Raw genomic sequence first — 18,650 nt, 5'->3', positions numbered from 1 at the left:
GGGCTTGCAGATCACCGTCATTGTTTGACAACAGCTAAACAAAATTTCCTAAAGAACCAGAAGTTGCCAAACGCGGCTCACCTATTGGCACGTGTGCGTGAGGAACGATGGGGACAGGTAGAGTAAAGCTGTAGAGTGGGCTTTTGCGTTCATACGTGAGAATTTTTTGCCGGGGCACTAACAGCTATTGCTGTAAAAGAAGTGTGTGCGGGCGGAGGTAGAAGGGCGGCGACCGCCCTTGTCGGAAGAGGCGCGGCCGTGACCAGCGGGTCTCCGGTCCTCCCCCTCGGTGCAGCACCAGATCCAGGAGCTGAAGGGGGGCGGTGCGGCGGGCGGCTGGACGCGGCAGCTGCGGGCGGCGCTGCTGGACCCTGCAGTGAACCTGCTCTTCGAGCGGATGAAGCGCGAAGTGGACTCGATGCGCAGCCGGCTGCAGGAGACACAGAACGAACTGAGCGCCTGGAAGTTCACCCCTGACAGGTGCTGCACCCTGGCCTCGGGTATCCTCTTGCGGGGGGCACTCGCTTCTTGACGGCCCCCAGCCCTGGAGCGCTTAGCGGACACAAACAAACTCTGCGCCGGGGGGACTTACGGGGGAGGGGACTGTGCGCCCCTGGCTGTGTCCCTCCACGCCTCCTTTTTCCCCTAAGGGCGGCTGCCACACCTTTAGGTGACCAAAGCTGTTCGGGTGGCCTTTTGCGCTCGGGTACGAGGTACAAAGCGGTAGCTGTCGTCATCACGAAGCGGACGACTGCCCGCGTGGTCATTTGTGGCCTCACCTGGGTTTTGCAATCTAAAGGGCGAATGTTTGAAAACGAGGTTATATCTTGGCTTTAATGGACTCCAAGATTCAAAAGTTAGTTGTTGAGAAATCTGGAATCGCGGGATGCTAAACTCAAATCTATTGGCCCGCGTATAAAAGGGTGGCCTCGTAAAAATTAGGCTGTTTTTTTTTCCTTCTGAGCGTTGTACAGTTAGTTGTCGCAGAAAAGTGGACAACCTGATTTGTTGCTTTTTTTTTTTTTGTATGCCTTAATGCCTAGCTTTAAGTAGAAAGAAAAATGTGTGGGTGCTTCATATGTTAGCTTACTAGTAGCCATTTACAACATGGACCATTTGTTTGTGTGCTGTGCCAATTTGTGTGAAAAGAACAGAGTCGAACACTACTCGATCAGTTCATTATTGCCTCGCAAACCTGTTTACATCTTTCTTGGTTAAATAATAGCTTGCGGAACTTGGGATTGGCAATATCGGAAGCTTTGCTCCCTGTATCGATGGAAGTTTTCAGTTTCCATAAAGTAAACCAGACTATTTATGTGCTTGCACTTTGGATGCCATCCTTGGAACGTGCTGAGCCCATGCAGTCGCAATCAAACGTAACTAGGGCGTGACCGGACATTTTTTGCAGTGGAGCTATCCTGGCAGCAGCTGGTACAACCACTAGGGAATTTGGAGTTTGAAGCTAATAGTTAATTTGGTGGCATATTCTCAAATTGAATACTAGTTGCTGCTCCCTTCTCAGAGTCCTTTACTACCGTTGCACCAAGCTGAAACCCAGCTGAACTCGTCAGGGTTGTTTGGAAGCATCCATTTCTCCACTGCTCGGCTAGTCGAAGGCCTACCAACAGGTGCGAAAGAAAGGACAGGTGGGACACGAAGTTGAACCTAGAGTAATGCCTAGCTCTACTTGGTCCGAGAGATTTAAAAACTCTCGGCATACCTAAACGTCCTTCCTTCGTAACTGAAGAGACAAGCACTGTCCATGATGTTCACGGTTTTTCTGGACATAGCTGCCCCATATGTTCTTGCGAAATAGTTTTGCATCATTATTGCCCGTGATTCTTGCCGCGTGCAGATCAGCCTGTCTAATGGAAAGGGTCCTCCTTTGAGTAACAGAATTCCAATCGGGACATCCGTCTAAAGAGAGCTCATCTCCAGAGAGATGAGCATATTTAAAGTAGGCTCGCTTCGAACAAATTAATTTATATCGTGAAATTGATAATTTCTCGTCGCGTTGCAGAAGAATAGGCTGTTTTATTGAACTCGGGAACTGTCCCTTTCTATCTAGGCCAGAAGAGCTGATTATCCGAAAAACTCTGAATTTGTCGTACCAAGAAATGAAAGCTCCGAGACGTGCCGAATTTCTGGTTATAAGTAAACTTCCCTCCGATTTTGCTAAAAAATGAACTCCAGTAATGGAGAACCATACTTATATGTGCAGCATAAAGACACAAGACAGCAAAAGGGAAAACAGCGCAGTTTGTTTTCTTTATACCAACACCTTTTCTGATCGGTTATGGCGCTCCTCCCACCAGGTTACACCCAATGGAAAAACAGCGTACGGTCCAGTTACGTTTGATAGTGACTACAAATGGAAAGCAAGAACTGTCAAACCTTTGGGTTCATAGCGGGGACGTTGCGCAGCATCTAGGGACCAGGGTCCAGGAGGCGACTCAAAGTTTTTAATAGTTGCCGCTACCTTCTCCTTTGGATGTGAAAAAAGCAAACCGGAGTTTTAGGCTACTGTTTTATAAATGCCACTAACGCAAAAAAAGTGAGGACAATGCATCATTTGGACCTTGTTCTGTATCGCCGCCGCTAAGAGAGCGCACGGCACTTCCTACTCTTCTGGCTTGCGCCTGACGTCATCGCACCGTGCTGGTGGCCATTTCTCCGTGTTCTTGCCGAGAAAAACCTATTTGGTGGTGCAAAGGTAGGCTGCAGCAAGTACACGCTCAGCAGCCAGGCCACCATTATGGCCGCCGATGCGACGCCGGTGCAAGCCACCAACTGCTTAGGCTCCATTTGCTCTTTGTGGCATGAAATGTGGTGGCGCCAGTGAGCCCTCCCACACTTCCGGTTCTCGGCTAGACGCACTATTGGCAAGATCGAACATACGCACCATTTTAGCAGAATGGTCTCTTATGCCACTCTTACACATAATTCACTCTTATGGTGAAAGAAGGATGCGCGAAAATTTAAGAAATATACCCGGACCGGTAGTGTGCCGGGGCTACCGAATAGAGGGCGCCACTGAGTTTGTTAGCAAAGAAAAAAGGGCGAATTAGGTGTTGGTTGTAGTACAGATCACTCCTGCAGGACTAGTGAGTCCCAGGTAGTTTTGGATTCCTGGTGCAAGTCACTTAGACTTACTTGGAAAGCCAAGCTCTCCCATGTGTTACGAGGGGTGATCGATAAGGTTTGCTTCCTATGCTGTCATTTTTTCTATACAGTAATGGAATTGAAAGATGTTGCATTCGGAGGCAAGTTTGGGGCCTCCTTTTTCCCATAAGCACGTAACTTTTCTATATATTTCCCCGCCGGTGGTGATGCAGTTCCGCTACCGGTGTCTCCGCATGCCGTCGGAGATGATTGAGGGGGGCTGTTGACGAGACGGACGTCGCGCCGGAGGAGCGGCAGTTCCAAGATGCTGCGCTTCATTCACCTTACAGCCTTGTGCCCTCAGACCTTGCAATGCACCGTTGGTGTTGTCAACAGCCGCCCTCAATCGTCTACGACGGCATGCAGAATGGTAGCGGAAGTGCATCGCTGCCGATGGGGAAATATATTGAAAAGTTGCGTGCTCCTGGGAGAAAAGGAGATTCCAGACTTTCTTCCGATGGCAACATCTTTGAATTCCATTGCTGAATAAAAAAAGTTATTGATCACCCTCAACCTACTCGAAGGTTCCTCGCAAATTGCCACATTTGTTAGTGTCGGGGAAAAGGAGGTGTTTGGAATGTACCTCATTTTTTTGTTCGCTCTATAAAGAGGGCTTGTGTCGTTGGACTCCCAGTGACTCCATGCCAGGACAATGAATTGATACAATGATTGCCCTAGTGCCGGTGTTTTTACGTAGGAATGTTAAGGTACACTTGGCAAACTTTCCGAGACTTCTCGTAACCTTTGAAATGGCTTTTTTTGCCTGCATTTTGGCATACTGGAGCCCCCCTTGATGTCAATATCTGTTTGGAAAGTCCTGTATTCATGTTTGCTGTTGGTACATTTTTTCTAGCTGTGCGACGCAATATTTTGTACAGCCACGTCGCATTCTTTTTAGTTTGGTCTCGCATTAAGTTGTATGTTTGGTCGAGTCGAAAGAATTGTTGATTCCGAATTTTGTTGCTAAATGGTGTTTGTTATCGAATGGTTCTCTGGACCAAGTGTGGCCTCACTCGATTCCCTTGAAAAGATTTGAGTTGTGCGACATATGTCTTTGGCTCTCCTTTTTGCTTTAATTAATTGGTTATGTGCGACAAGTTTCTAGGGTCCCTGCTTGTGGACGATTGTGTTCGAGTGGAAGTTGTCGGTGGTTTTCAGACTTCTCTTTTTCTGGACAATCATTTTGGGGACCAAGGGTTGTGCACTTTGTTGTTGGACTATGACTTTGGACGGCACTTATGCGAGAGGACTGCCCGGGACTGGTGGTGAAGGATTCTCACGTATCTCGCTATTTGTGGACCATTCAAGAACTTTTTTACAACTACTTCAAAGCTGGTTGTGATAACAATGTTTTTTTTTTTGTACACTATATAATACATGTGCTGTGGCATTTTTTTTAGATGTGTGTCCTGCAGTTGTTTTTCGGACTTTCTTTTCATGTCGTGTGCACAGAGGGGCAAGACACCTGTTTCCTGGCTGGTCTTTTCAAAATCTACATAGATGCTTCCTCTGCACATTAAAATGTTAACAGCAGTAGGGTATTTGTGGCCAGCTTAAAAGCTGTTTTCATAGGTGCCTGTCCACACTTGCCTCTTCCACTTGTTTTGTGGAATGAGCAAGGAAGCTGATTTGAGAGGCTGCTTGAAAATTATGAGACATGACAGAACCCCGAGACTGCAGGAAGCAAAAACGACACAGAGTCTAGAGACTTTGTGTGTCGCTCTTGCTTGCTGCAGTCTCAGGGTTGTGTTATGCCCTGGGATTTTTTAAGCAGCTCATTTGCACCCTGACCTCCTTTATTTAAAATTACAATGTTGCAGAGAGCACATGAAGCAGTTCAGTTGGAAGTCAGCACTGTTGTTTGTCAGTCTCCTTTTGCCCTGCCCTTGTCGTCGCACCATCTGTACTCCCAAGAATGATTGGACTAACTGAAACATCTCTGTTATACTGAATTTGTCATTTACTTGAATGAGCGAAGCATTATTGAATGCTAGAAGTAAATGTCTTTTTATTTATCTTTTTTTTTTTCCTCGGGTGTTTGTGTTTTGCTCGTTTGTGATGAAAATGGTGATTGTTTTGGCCGCAGTTTCCTTTGCACAATGTGCACCTACCTTTCCGATTAATGTTCACTCTGCTCTTGGGGTTGCTTCTAAGTGATAATCTTTGTGGGTAACTAGTGAAAGTACTCTTCCATTTGAAGCTTTCTTTGATGAAACATGAAGGCCTCAATGTAGGTGTGTAGGTAGAACCTATGAAACACAGTCCAAGCCTTTGTTGCTTTATGCAAACCCTGTGGAAATCTTTCGTATTGTGTTTGGAGCCCATAGGAGGAATCCCCAAAATCCTTAATGATTGAATATCTGCCAAGGCCGTGTCTTGGTGACCACTTTTCCCACCAACAAAATTGTCATCATAGTGACGCAAAACTATCGATAAATTGACCATCAATACTATAAAAAAAAAAATTTCAACAACTATAGATAGTCGACTGATTATTGACTGAATTTACTACCTACAGTCGCCGACCGATTATTTGTACGTTTTTGCCGAACTCTCACCTACCCCATAGGGTTAATATATAACATTGAATAAAATTTTGGACGTTATCAAGCTTATTGCTTGATAGTTCGGACATAATTTGTATAATTGCCTCGGTTTACAGCCACAAAACAGCCGCCGCGATAGCGCCGCAAGCTTAGTGATTGCCATTTTGGTTTTGATTTTGCCCTGTAGCCTCGATGCCTCGTCCTGCGCAGTAAAGAAGCTGGGTTGAGGCTAAAGTCAGGTTTTCCAGTTCTGCTATAGCCAACATGGCCGCCCTTTGCCCATTCTTATGGCTCTTCCAGTTTTTTTCGTGGCCCGTGTCTTTCGAGTGCAACCGCGAGAAGAGCAGCCGTCTGCCGTTCTTGTGGCTTTTGAGCGCGAAGGTTTTTTGCCCATAGGCTTAGTATTGAAGCGAGCTTGGTGGACTGAACGTTGTCTCCAAATAGTGCCATTTGGCAGCAACCTCAACTTTGCTGTTGGTGCCAACGAGGGCACCGACAAATTGCAGCACCGTGATCAAACAGATCAACAAACAAGTGAACGATATTTGTAAAGCGGAAGTTGCACGAGAACTTAAAATTGACATCAAGCGAGTGGAAAGTGGCCAATATGTGCGAAAATTTGATATTTTTGGCTGAAATAGATTTTTTTGACAATTTCGGGGTCCCCTCAGAGTCCAAAAAATCTGTCTGCGGCTGTATAATCAACTTTCAGAAAATTATATGACGTTAAGAAATGAAAGTAAAACACACCAATGAGACAATGAGGGACATAGAATTGACATTGAGTGTCAACTAGGAAATCTAACAAAACCTGTTCACACTTAACCACAAATAGTTTTACAATAGTTCACTACCAACCCTTTGCGGTCAAATACCCTGACCAACTTCACGGCTGTTTCGGGCAGAAATTATTTTGCAAAAATGGGTGAGCGGAAAATCAAACTATGCCTGTTTACAAAAGTAACATGAAAAAAGTATTTTGCAGTGCTTCTGCTTTCGTACATTCTTCTAGCACAACTTTGGCGATGTGTGATGATTTCCGAAGCATTCTCCAGGGTGTTTAGGCCACGTCGCTAGTATCACTGCACTCGGCAGAGGATTTCTCCTCGTCATCGTGAAAAAAATAATTGTCGTCACCACTCGGATCGTCTTCATTTTTGACCGAAATCACACGAGTTTTCATAAAATGTGCGTGGCAAAAACAAAGCCGTGCTTTGTTTTGCTAGTGAAAAATTAAAACATGCTCATGTCTTCCACTCACGAATGGTTTTTGCTTTCCATGAGAGTTTCCATGAGAGAAACTCACAACAAGAATAAGGTTTTGAAGAAACTTGGGAAAAGATGGCACCACCAATCGAGCAAGAAAGAGCAGAAGAGCAAGTTGAAACGAGCGCGGGAGCGCCATATCGGGCCCAACATCTGACTGCAGTGGATTGATAGTTTTACAATAGTCGGCTATCTATAGTATTGTCGATAGTATTTTGACTATTCCTAGTTGGCTTTGGTTTCCACTATCAATAGCATCGATAGTGCTGTCAATAGTTTTGCATCAGTAGTCGTCACCTTTTCTTGCAAGCTGGACATTATGGTCAATCCACGCGTTACAATTCCAGTTGAAAGCAGTCCCCCATTTTCCAAATTGCCATCTTCGAAAGTTCTTTGTATGCTTAGGCTTGTGCCAGCACCTCTTGAGCGAGGAAGCTAGATTCCATTGAGCTGCAGCGACCGAGGTTCAGCTTCCTAATGTTGCTTTTGTGCCCATTGCTGTTTATGTTCTCTCCCCAAGCTTGTGCAGAGAAGCATCTCTCCATGTTTCATACTGAGGCATCCTTGAACCCAGTTTTCGACAGTGGTACCACGTCTTTAGGAGATGGTGGGTTGTTGCAGCAAGCTGAATTCTCAGTGCATGTTAATCTGAACTTTTTTTTTTTTGATGAATCTCTGCTTTAAGTTACAAAGCTGATAGCTACCTCATTCAGAAACATTTTAGGCACCTTTAAATATCTTTGGTTTCACTAATTTCGCTTGTACTCTCGAAGGACAAGATATGCCAAAGGGTGCATTCATTTGTTGGAAGGAAGGAAGAGAAGCACTGTCGGAGTTCCTTGGTATGGGCTATTGAATGTAGTTGATGATCTGTGCAAAAGAGGATGTCTCTTTATTAGTATGTCGAGAGATCTGCACCTGTTCTTGTTTGTACAGCATTATCCCCGGCTGTCCTTCAGTCCTTCCGTGCCCTTCATTTGCAAGTTGTTTGTGCTGGTTGCAGGTGAATACTTGCTTGTTCAAGTTCATAGAAGGTGGCAGTGCCTCATTTAAAGTTTGATGCCTGCAAAAAAAGAAGGCTGGTCTTTTGGAGGGCTCGATATTGGGCGGCATTATTTTATCTCTTTGCAGCAGTGCCCATATTTTCTTGTAGCATCCCTCTGTTGCTTTTTTTCTTTTTTTAAAGAAGTAGCGTGCTTTTTCTGTTGTGATTGTTTTTCGTAGTTGAGTGACGACGTGTAGTAACTAGACCTGTGAAGCTGGGTTCCCCGGTGTACCTCTACGGGCTTCGATATTTCCTCAGTGGTCCCCGCCCCCCGAGTGAAGTTCCCTAGGGGTGAACAACTATTTGAGAAAACCTGAGCCGTCGGCTGATGCACGACTATGTGCTGGACAGCCCCTAGTGTGGGCATGAACGAGGCACCTAGGCTTCTGCTCTGTTTTATCGCATCAACACCGAGATCGGTAGGAGTTTCTCGTCTATCAATGGAGCGAGATAGGGGTTCCTTGGGACAGGAAAAGCTTGAAAATTCCTGAACTAGATTGTTACCATAATGCATTTTTTTGTGTTCTCTCGCAATCTGTCTGATGATGTAAGGAGTCTTTATTTCCACGAAACATTCTTTTACCTCCTCAGGGGTAATTATGCTATTCAGAATACAAAACAGTTCTTCCGGGTGCCCTTCTACATGTAACTTGTGATTTTGGGGATTTATGTCCAAATTTGCGAATATGACAAAAATGAGACTGTTTGAAAATGGTCTACACTGAAACACTATCACAAAAGCCAGCTCGGCACATGAGATTATCTTTTCGTTAATAGCCGTTTTGAATGAGGTGCAATGGAGTTTGTGTATAATTTGTTCAAAAATAGCTGGATGAAAAAGTCGAGTGCAGTGATTCTCAAATGCGAGTCCTTGGACCTTGTGGGGTCCCTGAGGCTTTCTTAGGGTCCCGAAGCCCTCAACTGTCACTCAAGCTGAGCAATAAAACATTTTTTTTTTCTTTAATGGTTCCTAGCTCTTCTACGAAGCTGAATAGATCAAACCATGTGTGCCGATTGTCCAGGGTTGATTATTCTCCGCTTTTGAGCTTCAAAGTTTACTTTAGTCGTCATCCAATAGCAGCCCTCCCTCCCGGTGTATGGGATCCCCCATCACTTCTGCCAATCCAGGAGGGGTCTCTGGAACATCAGTGGTTGAGAACCACTGATTTAGTGGCTCAAAAGTTTCCTTTATACTCTAACTCGTTTCTTCATGGGATGTGAGAACCTACTGCTTTGTTTGTTTTTAATGGGAGAACAAGTTGAGCTATTGCACAGATGGTTTTGTGGCTTCCTGACAATATTTTCTGTTTTGTGGAGCACCCTCTAGTTTCTGTGGTGTATGACACCTGTGATCAGGCTTTAGGTCTTGAATGATTAGAATTGGTGTTAAGCACACGACAGGACTGAAGGAATTTGCAGAATTTGGATTACTGATTGTGAAATGCATTGTTTGCACCTCAAGCTTGTTGTGACCCCATTACTGAGTTACACGATTGTAATTACCCCGAAACGTTGCTGATGTTTAAGCTCACCCTGTCTTGGAATACCTTGTGTTGATTTTGAAGTTGTTGAAAGTTTGCACTTCATTTTTTGGGGTTTTCGGCTGTATGAGCTTGCATTCGAGCTCCCATTTAGGATGGCTGTCTCGTGTTCAAGTCTCCAATGGCTTCTACAGCAAGTTCTTCCAAAGATGGCCCAAGCAGGAAACACATGGAGCGTTCCCAGTCAACTGTGTCACCGATGCTTCCTTCTTCATTCAATGGCTCATGATCTGAAGCAGTGAAAATTTGTCTAGGTATTAAACTGGTAGTTGTGTTGAGCATCCTCTGTTCATTGTGATGTGCCCACATGATCCTTTTAAAACCCCTATGTTCCTCTTTTTTCTTCACAAATGGGTCAAGATTTGCGGTGAAGGTTTTATCCTTTTTTTGGTGTGCCATGTGCATGTCTTAATCTGGGAAAATTGTCTCTGATGCATCAATGACTTTGTTGCTGTCGTCCAAGTGTTATAGATATCACCGCTTTCATCAGGGGCAGGGGGAGCTTCTGGTGCAGGAACATAACTTTCAAATACAAATGTATACAACATCAGTCACTACAAGATGCCGGAAGTGCACACAAAACTGTCTGGACATGCAACTTTTGCTGGATCTGTTGCAATTGGGATGTAATAGTGTAGCTGTTAAACCTTTGTCACATTATTATGCCTGCCCAGTATTCAGTCAAGCCTGCAGCACATACGATAAATGAAAGAACAGGTGTAAACAGAAATAATCTAAATCTGCTTGTGCGTGTTGCCAAAGAAGACTTTCTCGCACAATTGCCTTTGCCAGTGGACGGTTTCCAGTGCATCACAATGGACATTTATGTCAGTTCATCTGTATTGCTGCTTGATGTTTAGGATTAGCTTTGCACCACGATTTTCTCCTCTAGCTTCGTGAAGAGTTTTTTTCTTAGAAGAGGGAACTGAACACTGGCTTTATTAGGCAGCTTTCATGTTTGTTCAGAGCGGCTTAGAAAAGTATTCTCTGACCCTTTGAGTCTTCTTTTCCTGCATATCAAACACAAATATTAGTCTCGGTAACAGTAACAGCATGCTCTGTGAAGACTTCTACGTACAATATTTTATGGACACAAAGTTAATTGATGTCTGCATGCCTCCAGCCTTTGCATATTTTTCGTATGGTACTTTTCGAGATGTGGTACTGTGGAGTGGCGGCTCGACCTTTTGAGTGGCCTTACCCGGCCTTTGTTTTTGTAGAATTGTAACTTCCTTGCCTTCACAATTGTCGAATGCCGATTTCATTAGTAATTCCTAAATCTCAGTGTTTGCCATAATGTGCAAAGTTGAACAACATAGATTTGCTGTTCATATACACTGAAGGCGTTAGGTAGTTGCCTAAACAAACATCAGGCTATGAACAAAGGACATTGCGAGATGACATTATTTTCATTGCTTGCTCCTACATGCTTCTACATGCAAAAGAAAAATGCTAGCCCATTTGGGAAGGGTAAAAGAAAAGCAAACCGAAACTGCAAATATACGGGAACTTGCTTGAGCATACCTTGGCGTGGCACTCAAAGGGTGAAAAGCGGTGTCTTTTTTGGGAGTGTTGTAACTTGCCTTCAGTTTTTTCTTCGTTAATCAATGTGTGCAGTCATTGCAGGGTTTGTGTGTGTCTCAAAAATATTCTATAGTGCTGTAGTACAAAGCCAGTTCAGGTTTCATGCTTTCGAGATACTTGTGGATGCAGCTTTTCTTTTGGATTGTGGTTGCATATGGTGAAGCGACCTTCTTTTGTCGGCTTGCCCTTCCTTTGTGACTCGCAAAACTGTTTTTTTGTTGCGTCCTGCAGGGTATTTTGATTAGAGTGAGGTGGTGCTCAAAATGCAAACATATCCCAGGTAGCATGCCAGAGGCACAAGCTTGGCAATCCTAGGGGCCTGACTTGGGCCGAATATGGTTTTGCTCCAAGCTTTTAATATGAGAGTACTTTGGCATTTCTATGGCTTTTCTTTGGCGCACCAATCATTGCCAGAGGGCCAGGCTTCAGCCAAGCTACCAGCAGTGAAGCTGAAATCTGTCGGTTGTTTGGCAATTGAGGCCCAAAGTTGCCACATGAGCATCGAACAAGCAGAATCAAAGCCTGACTCTGACATTTGTTTGGCGATTTAGGCCTAAATATGTCGCAGGACAGCCAAACTACCTACAGTGAAGCCTAACTTTGGCACTTGTTTGGTAAATTGAAGCCAAAAAAGGTCCAGTTTGGCTCTATCTTTGCTTTGGGCTTTTTATGGCCCTAAATTCCCAGAAAAAAAAACAAATTTCGGTTCAAGGGATTGTGCTACCTGGGATTGCTTTGCTGCCTGCCTTGATGTCACCAATACTAACTTAACGCATCAAATCGTTGAAAAACAAATGCGTTCACCCAAAGCTGCTGTGGACACTACATATACACCGCTCTGCAAGCCGTGTTGCTGCCTCGGTGTGGCGTGACATGAAAGTTCGAGTTTGGGTGTAGTTGCGTTGAATGGGGAAAACCATTCTGGCAGAGTATGGCCACTGTGTCATCATCCTGAGATTATAATTGTTTCAAAAATTAGAGCTTTTTGTTGTGTACTTGTTTGATCTTATGTGGCTCTTTGCTGGTTGCACCATGATGTCAAGGTTGGAGATAATTTTGGTTGTAGCACCATCTAGGATGAATACAGAGCTAATACATTTGTGATGGTCCCTACTGGCTCTAAAAGAGGTCTGCATTTTTGCTTTTTCGCAAAGCTCGGGAGAGCCGATCAATGCAGTCTGTGAAAAGGGCCTGGGAGGATTCGACGAAGTCTTCATGCAGAAATGTTCTCTGCTTTAGGTTTGGCATATGTGAAAAGCTCAAAGTTTTGTGCCGCAGGGCAGATGACATTTCTGCATGAAAACTTTGTCAATGTCTTATCATTTGCTATTTTCCTTACATAGATTGTCATAATTGACTGTTGCATGCTCTGGCAAAAGGACTGTTTTTTATATTAACATTACAGGCTTGTGCTAATATGTTAAAAGCATTGGCACCTTTTAATGGATCTCGTTATCAGAGGCCCCCTTCAAATATCAACAACGGACATTGTCTCAAACATCATGCTGCAATGCTTTCATGAGTTTTTTCGGCCACCATTTCTTACTTGTGTACCATTGTTACTGGAAGGCAATATGGTCTCAAATCGGCTGCTTCTGACTCGCATGTAGATTAAAGCTCTTTCAAGTTGAAGCAGGTATGGGGCTCTACCATGCTGGTGTGGTAGTTGTTTCACAGCCTCGTTGCGAATATATCGGTGCAGTCTGCATTTTTAACTTGATACCTGATCAAAATTGTTGGCTTCTTGCACCAACTTTAGCTTTTATAATGATAACATGCGCACATATCTATTTTCCACCTGAAGAATCTCAAGCTTTTTGGTGCCGCCTTTAAGCTCATGGAAACCAGATCCCTGCTACCTGCTCATATTTTATTCTGTCATTGGCCTGTATGGATTTAAACATTTTCTGGAATAGACAGAGATAGCATTTAGTGCATTAGAGCTGTAGCTGGTGCTGCACCATAAAAATTCAACCTTCTTTTAGATGGAAGAATATGTCGATGCTGAGGTGTTTATTTTTTTCTTGTCACGAGCAAAGTTGTGCTTGTATTTTGAGAGAGTGTGTGATACCTCGACGTTATGAATCTACCGTTCACTTTAAAGTGTAATCATACTGAAATTTGCTGCACTGTCTCTGGCGTGTTACGGATATTACAGCCAGAGCTAGAAGCGTGTGATCTACTTATGACCCTGTGTTGATGGGTTGACAAACACATTTCCAGCTTTGTATTGCCCATTCAGACTCGTGAAGTACCTGAAGCTGCTTTGGCAAGCTGTTCACTCGATCATAGTTGCCCGAATGTTTGGACACCTTTCTAATTTTGCCTGGAGACGGGCGACTCTTTTTCCTTTGCTGTTGGGGTAGCTCAGCGATGTTCCAATGAAAATGTTAATTTTTTTCAAGCTTTCTTGGGTTCATGCTTTATTCCGAATGGGATAGTCTATATGCTTGAACCCAGGTTTGTGTATGAGGGGACTTTGTGACTGTGCACCGGAGCAGTTGAAGCACTAGGCTCATGCACTTGTGTGTGGCTAAGGCCGATGCACAAGCAGAAAGGGGGACACTTCTTCTTTCTGCCGGAAGTAGCTGTTTTCGGGTGAGGAGGTAAGAGTGCAACTGGGGATAGGAAAGGACATTGAAGGGTTGGGTCTACTTGCTGAGAAATGTCTGCGTGGTGTGCGATACAAGCTTATTTAGTTTTGGGAGAAGTGGTGTGATCAGCGAGGCAATGCTCACTCCCCTCCGATTTTGGTGCAAGTGATTGCTGCTTTGGATTTGTATAAAATTGGTTTTGTGTCAGATGCAGCACAATGTTGTGGTGAGTCTGAGCCAATGTACTGTCGAGCAGAAAGCGTGGCTGGCTGCTCATGCCGGCCGGTGTCTCTGGCTGGACACCTTTTCAGGAGCAACAAGGGACCATTGGTTTGCTCCTTCTGGTGCAGCTCATAACATTTTGTCCATTTTAGAAATAGCCTTTGTGAAATTAGTTTCAGAAGTTTTCTGGGCCCTTTACCAGAAAAATGCTCTTTGCAGTAATGGAAATGTGAGGAATGAAGGAGGTATCTGGTTGTTAATCTGGGCCTAAAGTGATCACTAGTATGTTAATTGAAACAAGTGTAAGCTGATGTAAGGAGGTGACATGTTCCAGGGTAACCCTCTGCCTTCCTTGAGGTGAGCAGGCAGGTTTGATACAATATGGTTGAGTTCCAGAATTTATTCGATCTCACTCCAAGTAAAGGTTTTGTACCTTGGCAAAGGGACAATCTATTTACGTCCAATATTCTGTCTGTGTTATCGAGTGACTTCACCCACGGGAGAAATTGGACCTACCTGAATAAGATTTGGAACACAGCCTTTGTGTTTGCTTTCTGTTGTGGGGTGTGTGGTGCAACTTGGTGCCAGCGTAGAATTCCATGGGGATGCCGTTGGCTAGTTGGCTTGAGCCACAGCTCCGGCATCGAAGAAAGTTGTCTCACGCTGGTGTTGACAACGCCACTTTGGAAGCCAGGTTGCAGTGCCGCAACGACCAAGTTGCACCGCCCTCCAGCGGGCTCGGGCAGTTTGGTCCTCAAATGCTCCTGCCAAGGTCACTTGGAAGTCGTGCAAGCCCCGTCCAGTATGTTGTCGGGTACCGGCGCCGTCCCTGCGCGGCACACCCCTGCGGAGAAGTGGTACTCTGGCTCACGGCGCACCATTCCGTGGAGCCTGTCGTCGAGCGGGACGTGCGTGCAAACCATCGCAAGGTGTGACACCTATCGACCGTTTCTGCGCGTGCCACAGGACTGTTGCCCCATGTGCCGGCAGTGCCCCATGTGCCGGCGGTGTGTGTGAGCTGGAGTATCATTTCTCGCGGCGGCCGCGGGCTGGCAACGTGCTTCCAGGTCACCTTGCCGGCGGCTTTTGAAGTGGCCCAGGTGGCGAGGGGTTTGTGTTCCTCGGATCTGGATGGCGTGCCTCGATTCCTTTCTACAGCAACACGGGAAAGCGGCTGATGGCCAAGTGCCGACTGCTGTACCAGGAAAATGAGGAGCTGGGCAAGATGATATCGTCTGGCCGTCTGGCTAAGCTCGAGGGAGATCTGGCTTTGCAGCGGAACTTCAGCGAGGAGATGAAGAAGAGCCAGACGGGTAAGGGCACCAGGTGGCAGTCTTAGAGCGCCGGAAACCGACGGGGCCATCGTCTCTTGCAGAGCAAGATGAGTTCCTTCTGGAGCTCGACGAGGAGGTGGAAGGGATGCAGAGCACCATCTACCTGCTGCAGCAGCAGCTGCGTGAGGCCAAGGAGCAGCTGGCACGTCTGCAGGCGGACAAGCGGCTCACCAATGGCGACTCCGCACCCACACCCAAGGAGGCAGACACCCTACCCAACGGCCACCTGGCCGAAGAGGAAGACCGGCCTCGGGAGGCCCGAACCGTGGACGCGGGGGACGGGGGTGCGGCCACTAAGGCCAAGAGGGGCGCTGCGAGGGCCGGCAGGGCACCTGCCCGACGGTCTGCGGCACCACGGACCCGCAAGCGTGCGCGTGAACAGAGTTTGGACAGCCCTGAGGCCAAGGTTGCAGCACTCGAGATCGATGCGGACACAGAGGTGCAGGTTGCACAGACTTTGGCCTGCTGGTCGCTGGTTAACAAGGAGCGGCAGCAGGACGGCTCCTCGGACTCTGCGGCCGCCGACGACGCCCAGGACCTCTGAGGGCGCACAAACTGTGGCAGCGTGGAAACGTCTGCCCCGGCTGTGCCGATGCCTCTTGCCTGTGGCTTGGCAAGAGACGTGTCGTGTTTGGTACGGCCACGCGCGCCCTCCGGTGTTAAGAAGCGCGTCGCTCGCTGTGTGGGGGGCGGTTCTCCAAGCACAAATCATGCCGCGCAATTTCTTCCCCGATTTTGCAGGTTTGGCCGGCGAGCACCGCTGTGGAGTCAGACACTTGGGGAATTCTTTGTCTCCTGTGGTCCTCCCCTTGTGTGTGTTTGTGTGTGTCATTCATCTATTCGTTGCTTAGGCCAACATGGGGTGGAACAACCACTTTTGGTCTGGTTTTCTTAGCAGCATTTCATTGGGGATGAACGCTACCGCGAAAACTTTATGTCGAGGTTCCTTTATCTTCCTTGACGAGAGGCAGAAGGTCTCGGAGATGTTAGGACAGTCACTTGTTCATGATTGTGAGATCGCTCCACAAATAAATGACAGCGTTGGCCAGCTTTGGCCATCCACATGCAGCAGCTTTGTACTATGGTCTTTCTTTGTATGATTGTGTGTGTTGTGTTTGTTCCCCTCCTGATTGGTTGGATATGACAGAAATGCTCCAAAATTATTTGAAAATACAAATACAGGAATACATAGCAAAGACAACAAACATACTGGTGGTGAAAAATGGAGGACATTTGGAAGTACACATTGCGACACTGTTGGCGCGAGCACGATATTGGCGCACTCTCACATTTTCACTATGCAAGAGTATTAGCGTGCCCTAAATTTTCTTGCCTCCACTAGTCCCCCAAATGAGCACCTTCCGTAGCAATAAAAACAATGAAATCCGTTTGTTTTTAAAAGAAAAACGGCAATTGCTTGTTTGTGCTAACAGCGTCGCGCTCTGTACAGCTGCAGGAATACATTTTGCTGGGGCCACAAGTACGGAAATGTATATTTCCATAAAATATTCAGACATTGCCCCTCTGTCACTTGTTAAGTACATTGAGAAGGAGAAGAGGGGATGAGACACAATGAGGGCGAGTGATCATGTGTGCAACAAATCTCTGCCCCTGCAGCTGCTCTTTGGTCTGGAGCAATGTCTTGGTTACTTGGTCTTTGAAAAGCGTAGGCTGTGTAGGTGACAGCCACTAGTTTTAGGTGTGACAAACGTCTACGTGCCAAGTCTAGTGAAATGAAACATGCATAGAATATAACCTTTATTTTGATGTAACAGAATTAATGGAATGAAACGCAAGATTAAATGCAACACTTATTTGTTGCGTCACGGAATCAGTTGACCGAAAGAGATATTTAAACATGAGCTCAACTTATACCACTGATCGATAAACAAGGAACCAAATGAAACAAATGTTAAGACAACGCAAGTGAATTCAATCGGACATCACACAGTCAATCGAAACAAGTGTAGATAGAAATGCTAGTTACATGTGACCTTCAAAGAGCAAACTTGTCGATGGGCACAAGCAACTGGTTATAGGGCGACGTTAGAAGAATTGCAACATATACATTGTAGCATTTCAACAGTTATGTGGCCTTGCGCTAGCCCCAAACACCGACCGACAGGTTGGTGTTTGGGGAAGCAGTGCTCTGGGATCGGGTTACAGTTAAAGGGATGCTAAACCAAACATTTCACTGCCCATAATAAGTGGAGCATGATCGTTCCACGAGACAACAGCCGCTGGTGTACGCAAGCACGCCAGCGGCAATTTCTACAAAAAAAGGTGACTTTGTAAAATGTCATATTTACCAGCACCTAGAGAGTATTCCCCAAAAGTTTCATTAGTTTACACTATAGTTAATTTTTTTATAAATTCTTTTCAGTACACCAATGCTAAACCCAGTTAAAAATAACCATTGACTCCAATTAGGATATTCAATTGGAACCAATTGAAGTCAATGGAATTCAATTGGTTCTGGGTCATCCAACTGGTCATTTTAATTAGTTTCCAATTGGTCACACCAATTAGGACCAACAAAATTCAATTGGCACTGGGCCACCTAATTGGTCACTCTAATTGGATTCAATGTTTCCAACTGGTTACCCCAATTAGGACCAACAAAATTCAGTTGGCACTGGGTCACCTAATTGGTCACTCTAATTGGATTTAATGTTTCCAACTGGTTATCCCAATTGGGATCAATAAAATTCAGTTGACACTGGGCCACCTAATTGGTCACTCAATTGGATTCAATGTTTCCAACTGGTTATCCCAATTAGGATCAATAAAATTCAGTTGGCACTGGGTCACCTAATTGGTCACTCTAATTGGATTCAATGTTTCCAACTTTATGTTTTCAATGTTTCCAATTTTCAAGTTTCCAAAGATCGCAATTTCTTTTTCTTTTTTTTTTGTTTTTTTTTTTTTGTTTTCAGTATTGCGTTGCAATAAATTTTTTCAACATCACAATTTGAAAAGGGGAAAAAAAGTCGCACGCTGTTTAATATAAAAAAAAAGAAAAAAAAATCTTGCTAGAATTTGTCCGAATTGCCGGCAGCGTCGGTGTACACTGGGCGGCAAAGATGGCGCCGCGAGGAGATCAGTGGGTGGATGCTAGACATGGAGAAGATGGAGAATAGAAGGGTAGGAGAGGGCATGACGTCAGCCGCGTAGCCTCCACAAGCCATGCTCCCTTGACGCCTCGCCTCTTTCTCATTTTCCTCCTTACTCTCACCACATCACGTGACCGTAGCTAGCCTTCGTCTAGCTATGGTGTACTAGAATACACCACAGCCTAGCCTTCGATCTGATAAAACCTACCGGACGGAGCGCGCGCAGGCCTGCAAGAAATCCTC

General features: G+C 45.5%; 1 protein-coding gene across 3 annotated transcripts in view; it reads left to right on the top strand.

The window, feature by feature from the left end:
* Window positions 1-16,362, top strand: part of LOC8023884 (pre-mRNA-splicing regulator WTAP) — a 36,906-nt gene extending 20,544 nt beyond the window's left edge. For all 3 annotated transcript variants that reach the window (XM_029979491.3, XM_029979493.3, XM_002403466.4), the window contains exons 6-8: window positions 296-480; window positions 15,119-15,273; window positions 15,336-16,362. In XM_029979491.3, the coding sequence (XP_029835351.1) occupies window positions 296-480; window positions 15,119-15,273; window positions 15,336-15,838 (843 nt within the window). In that variant the 3' untranslated portion in view covers window positions 15,839-16,362. The remainder of the gene's footprint in view (window positions 1-295; window positions 481-15,118; window positions 15,274-15,335) is intronic.
* The last annotated feature ends 2,288 nt before the right edge of the window (window positions 16,363-18,650 follow it).

Source organism: Ixodes scapularis, unplaced genomic scaffold (assembly GCF_016920785.2).
Source record: "Ixodes scapularis isolate PalLabHiFi unplaced genomic scaffold, ASM1692078v2 PGA_scaffold2__306_contigs__length_199485367, whole genome shotgun sequence".
Lineage (NCBI taxonomy): Eukaryota > Metazoa > Arthropoda > Arachnida > Ixodida > Ixodidae > Ixodes > Ixodes scapularis.
This window is presented reverse-complemented; position numbering and strand designations above follow the sequence as displayed.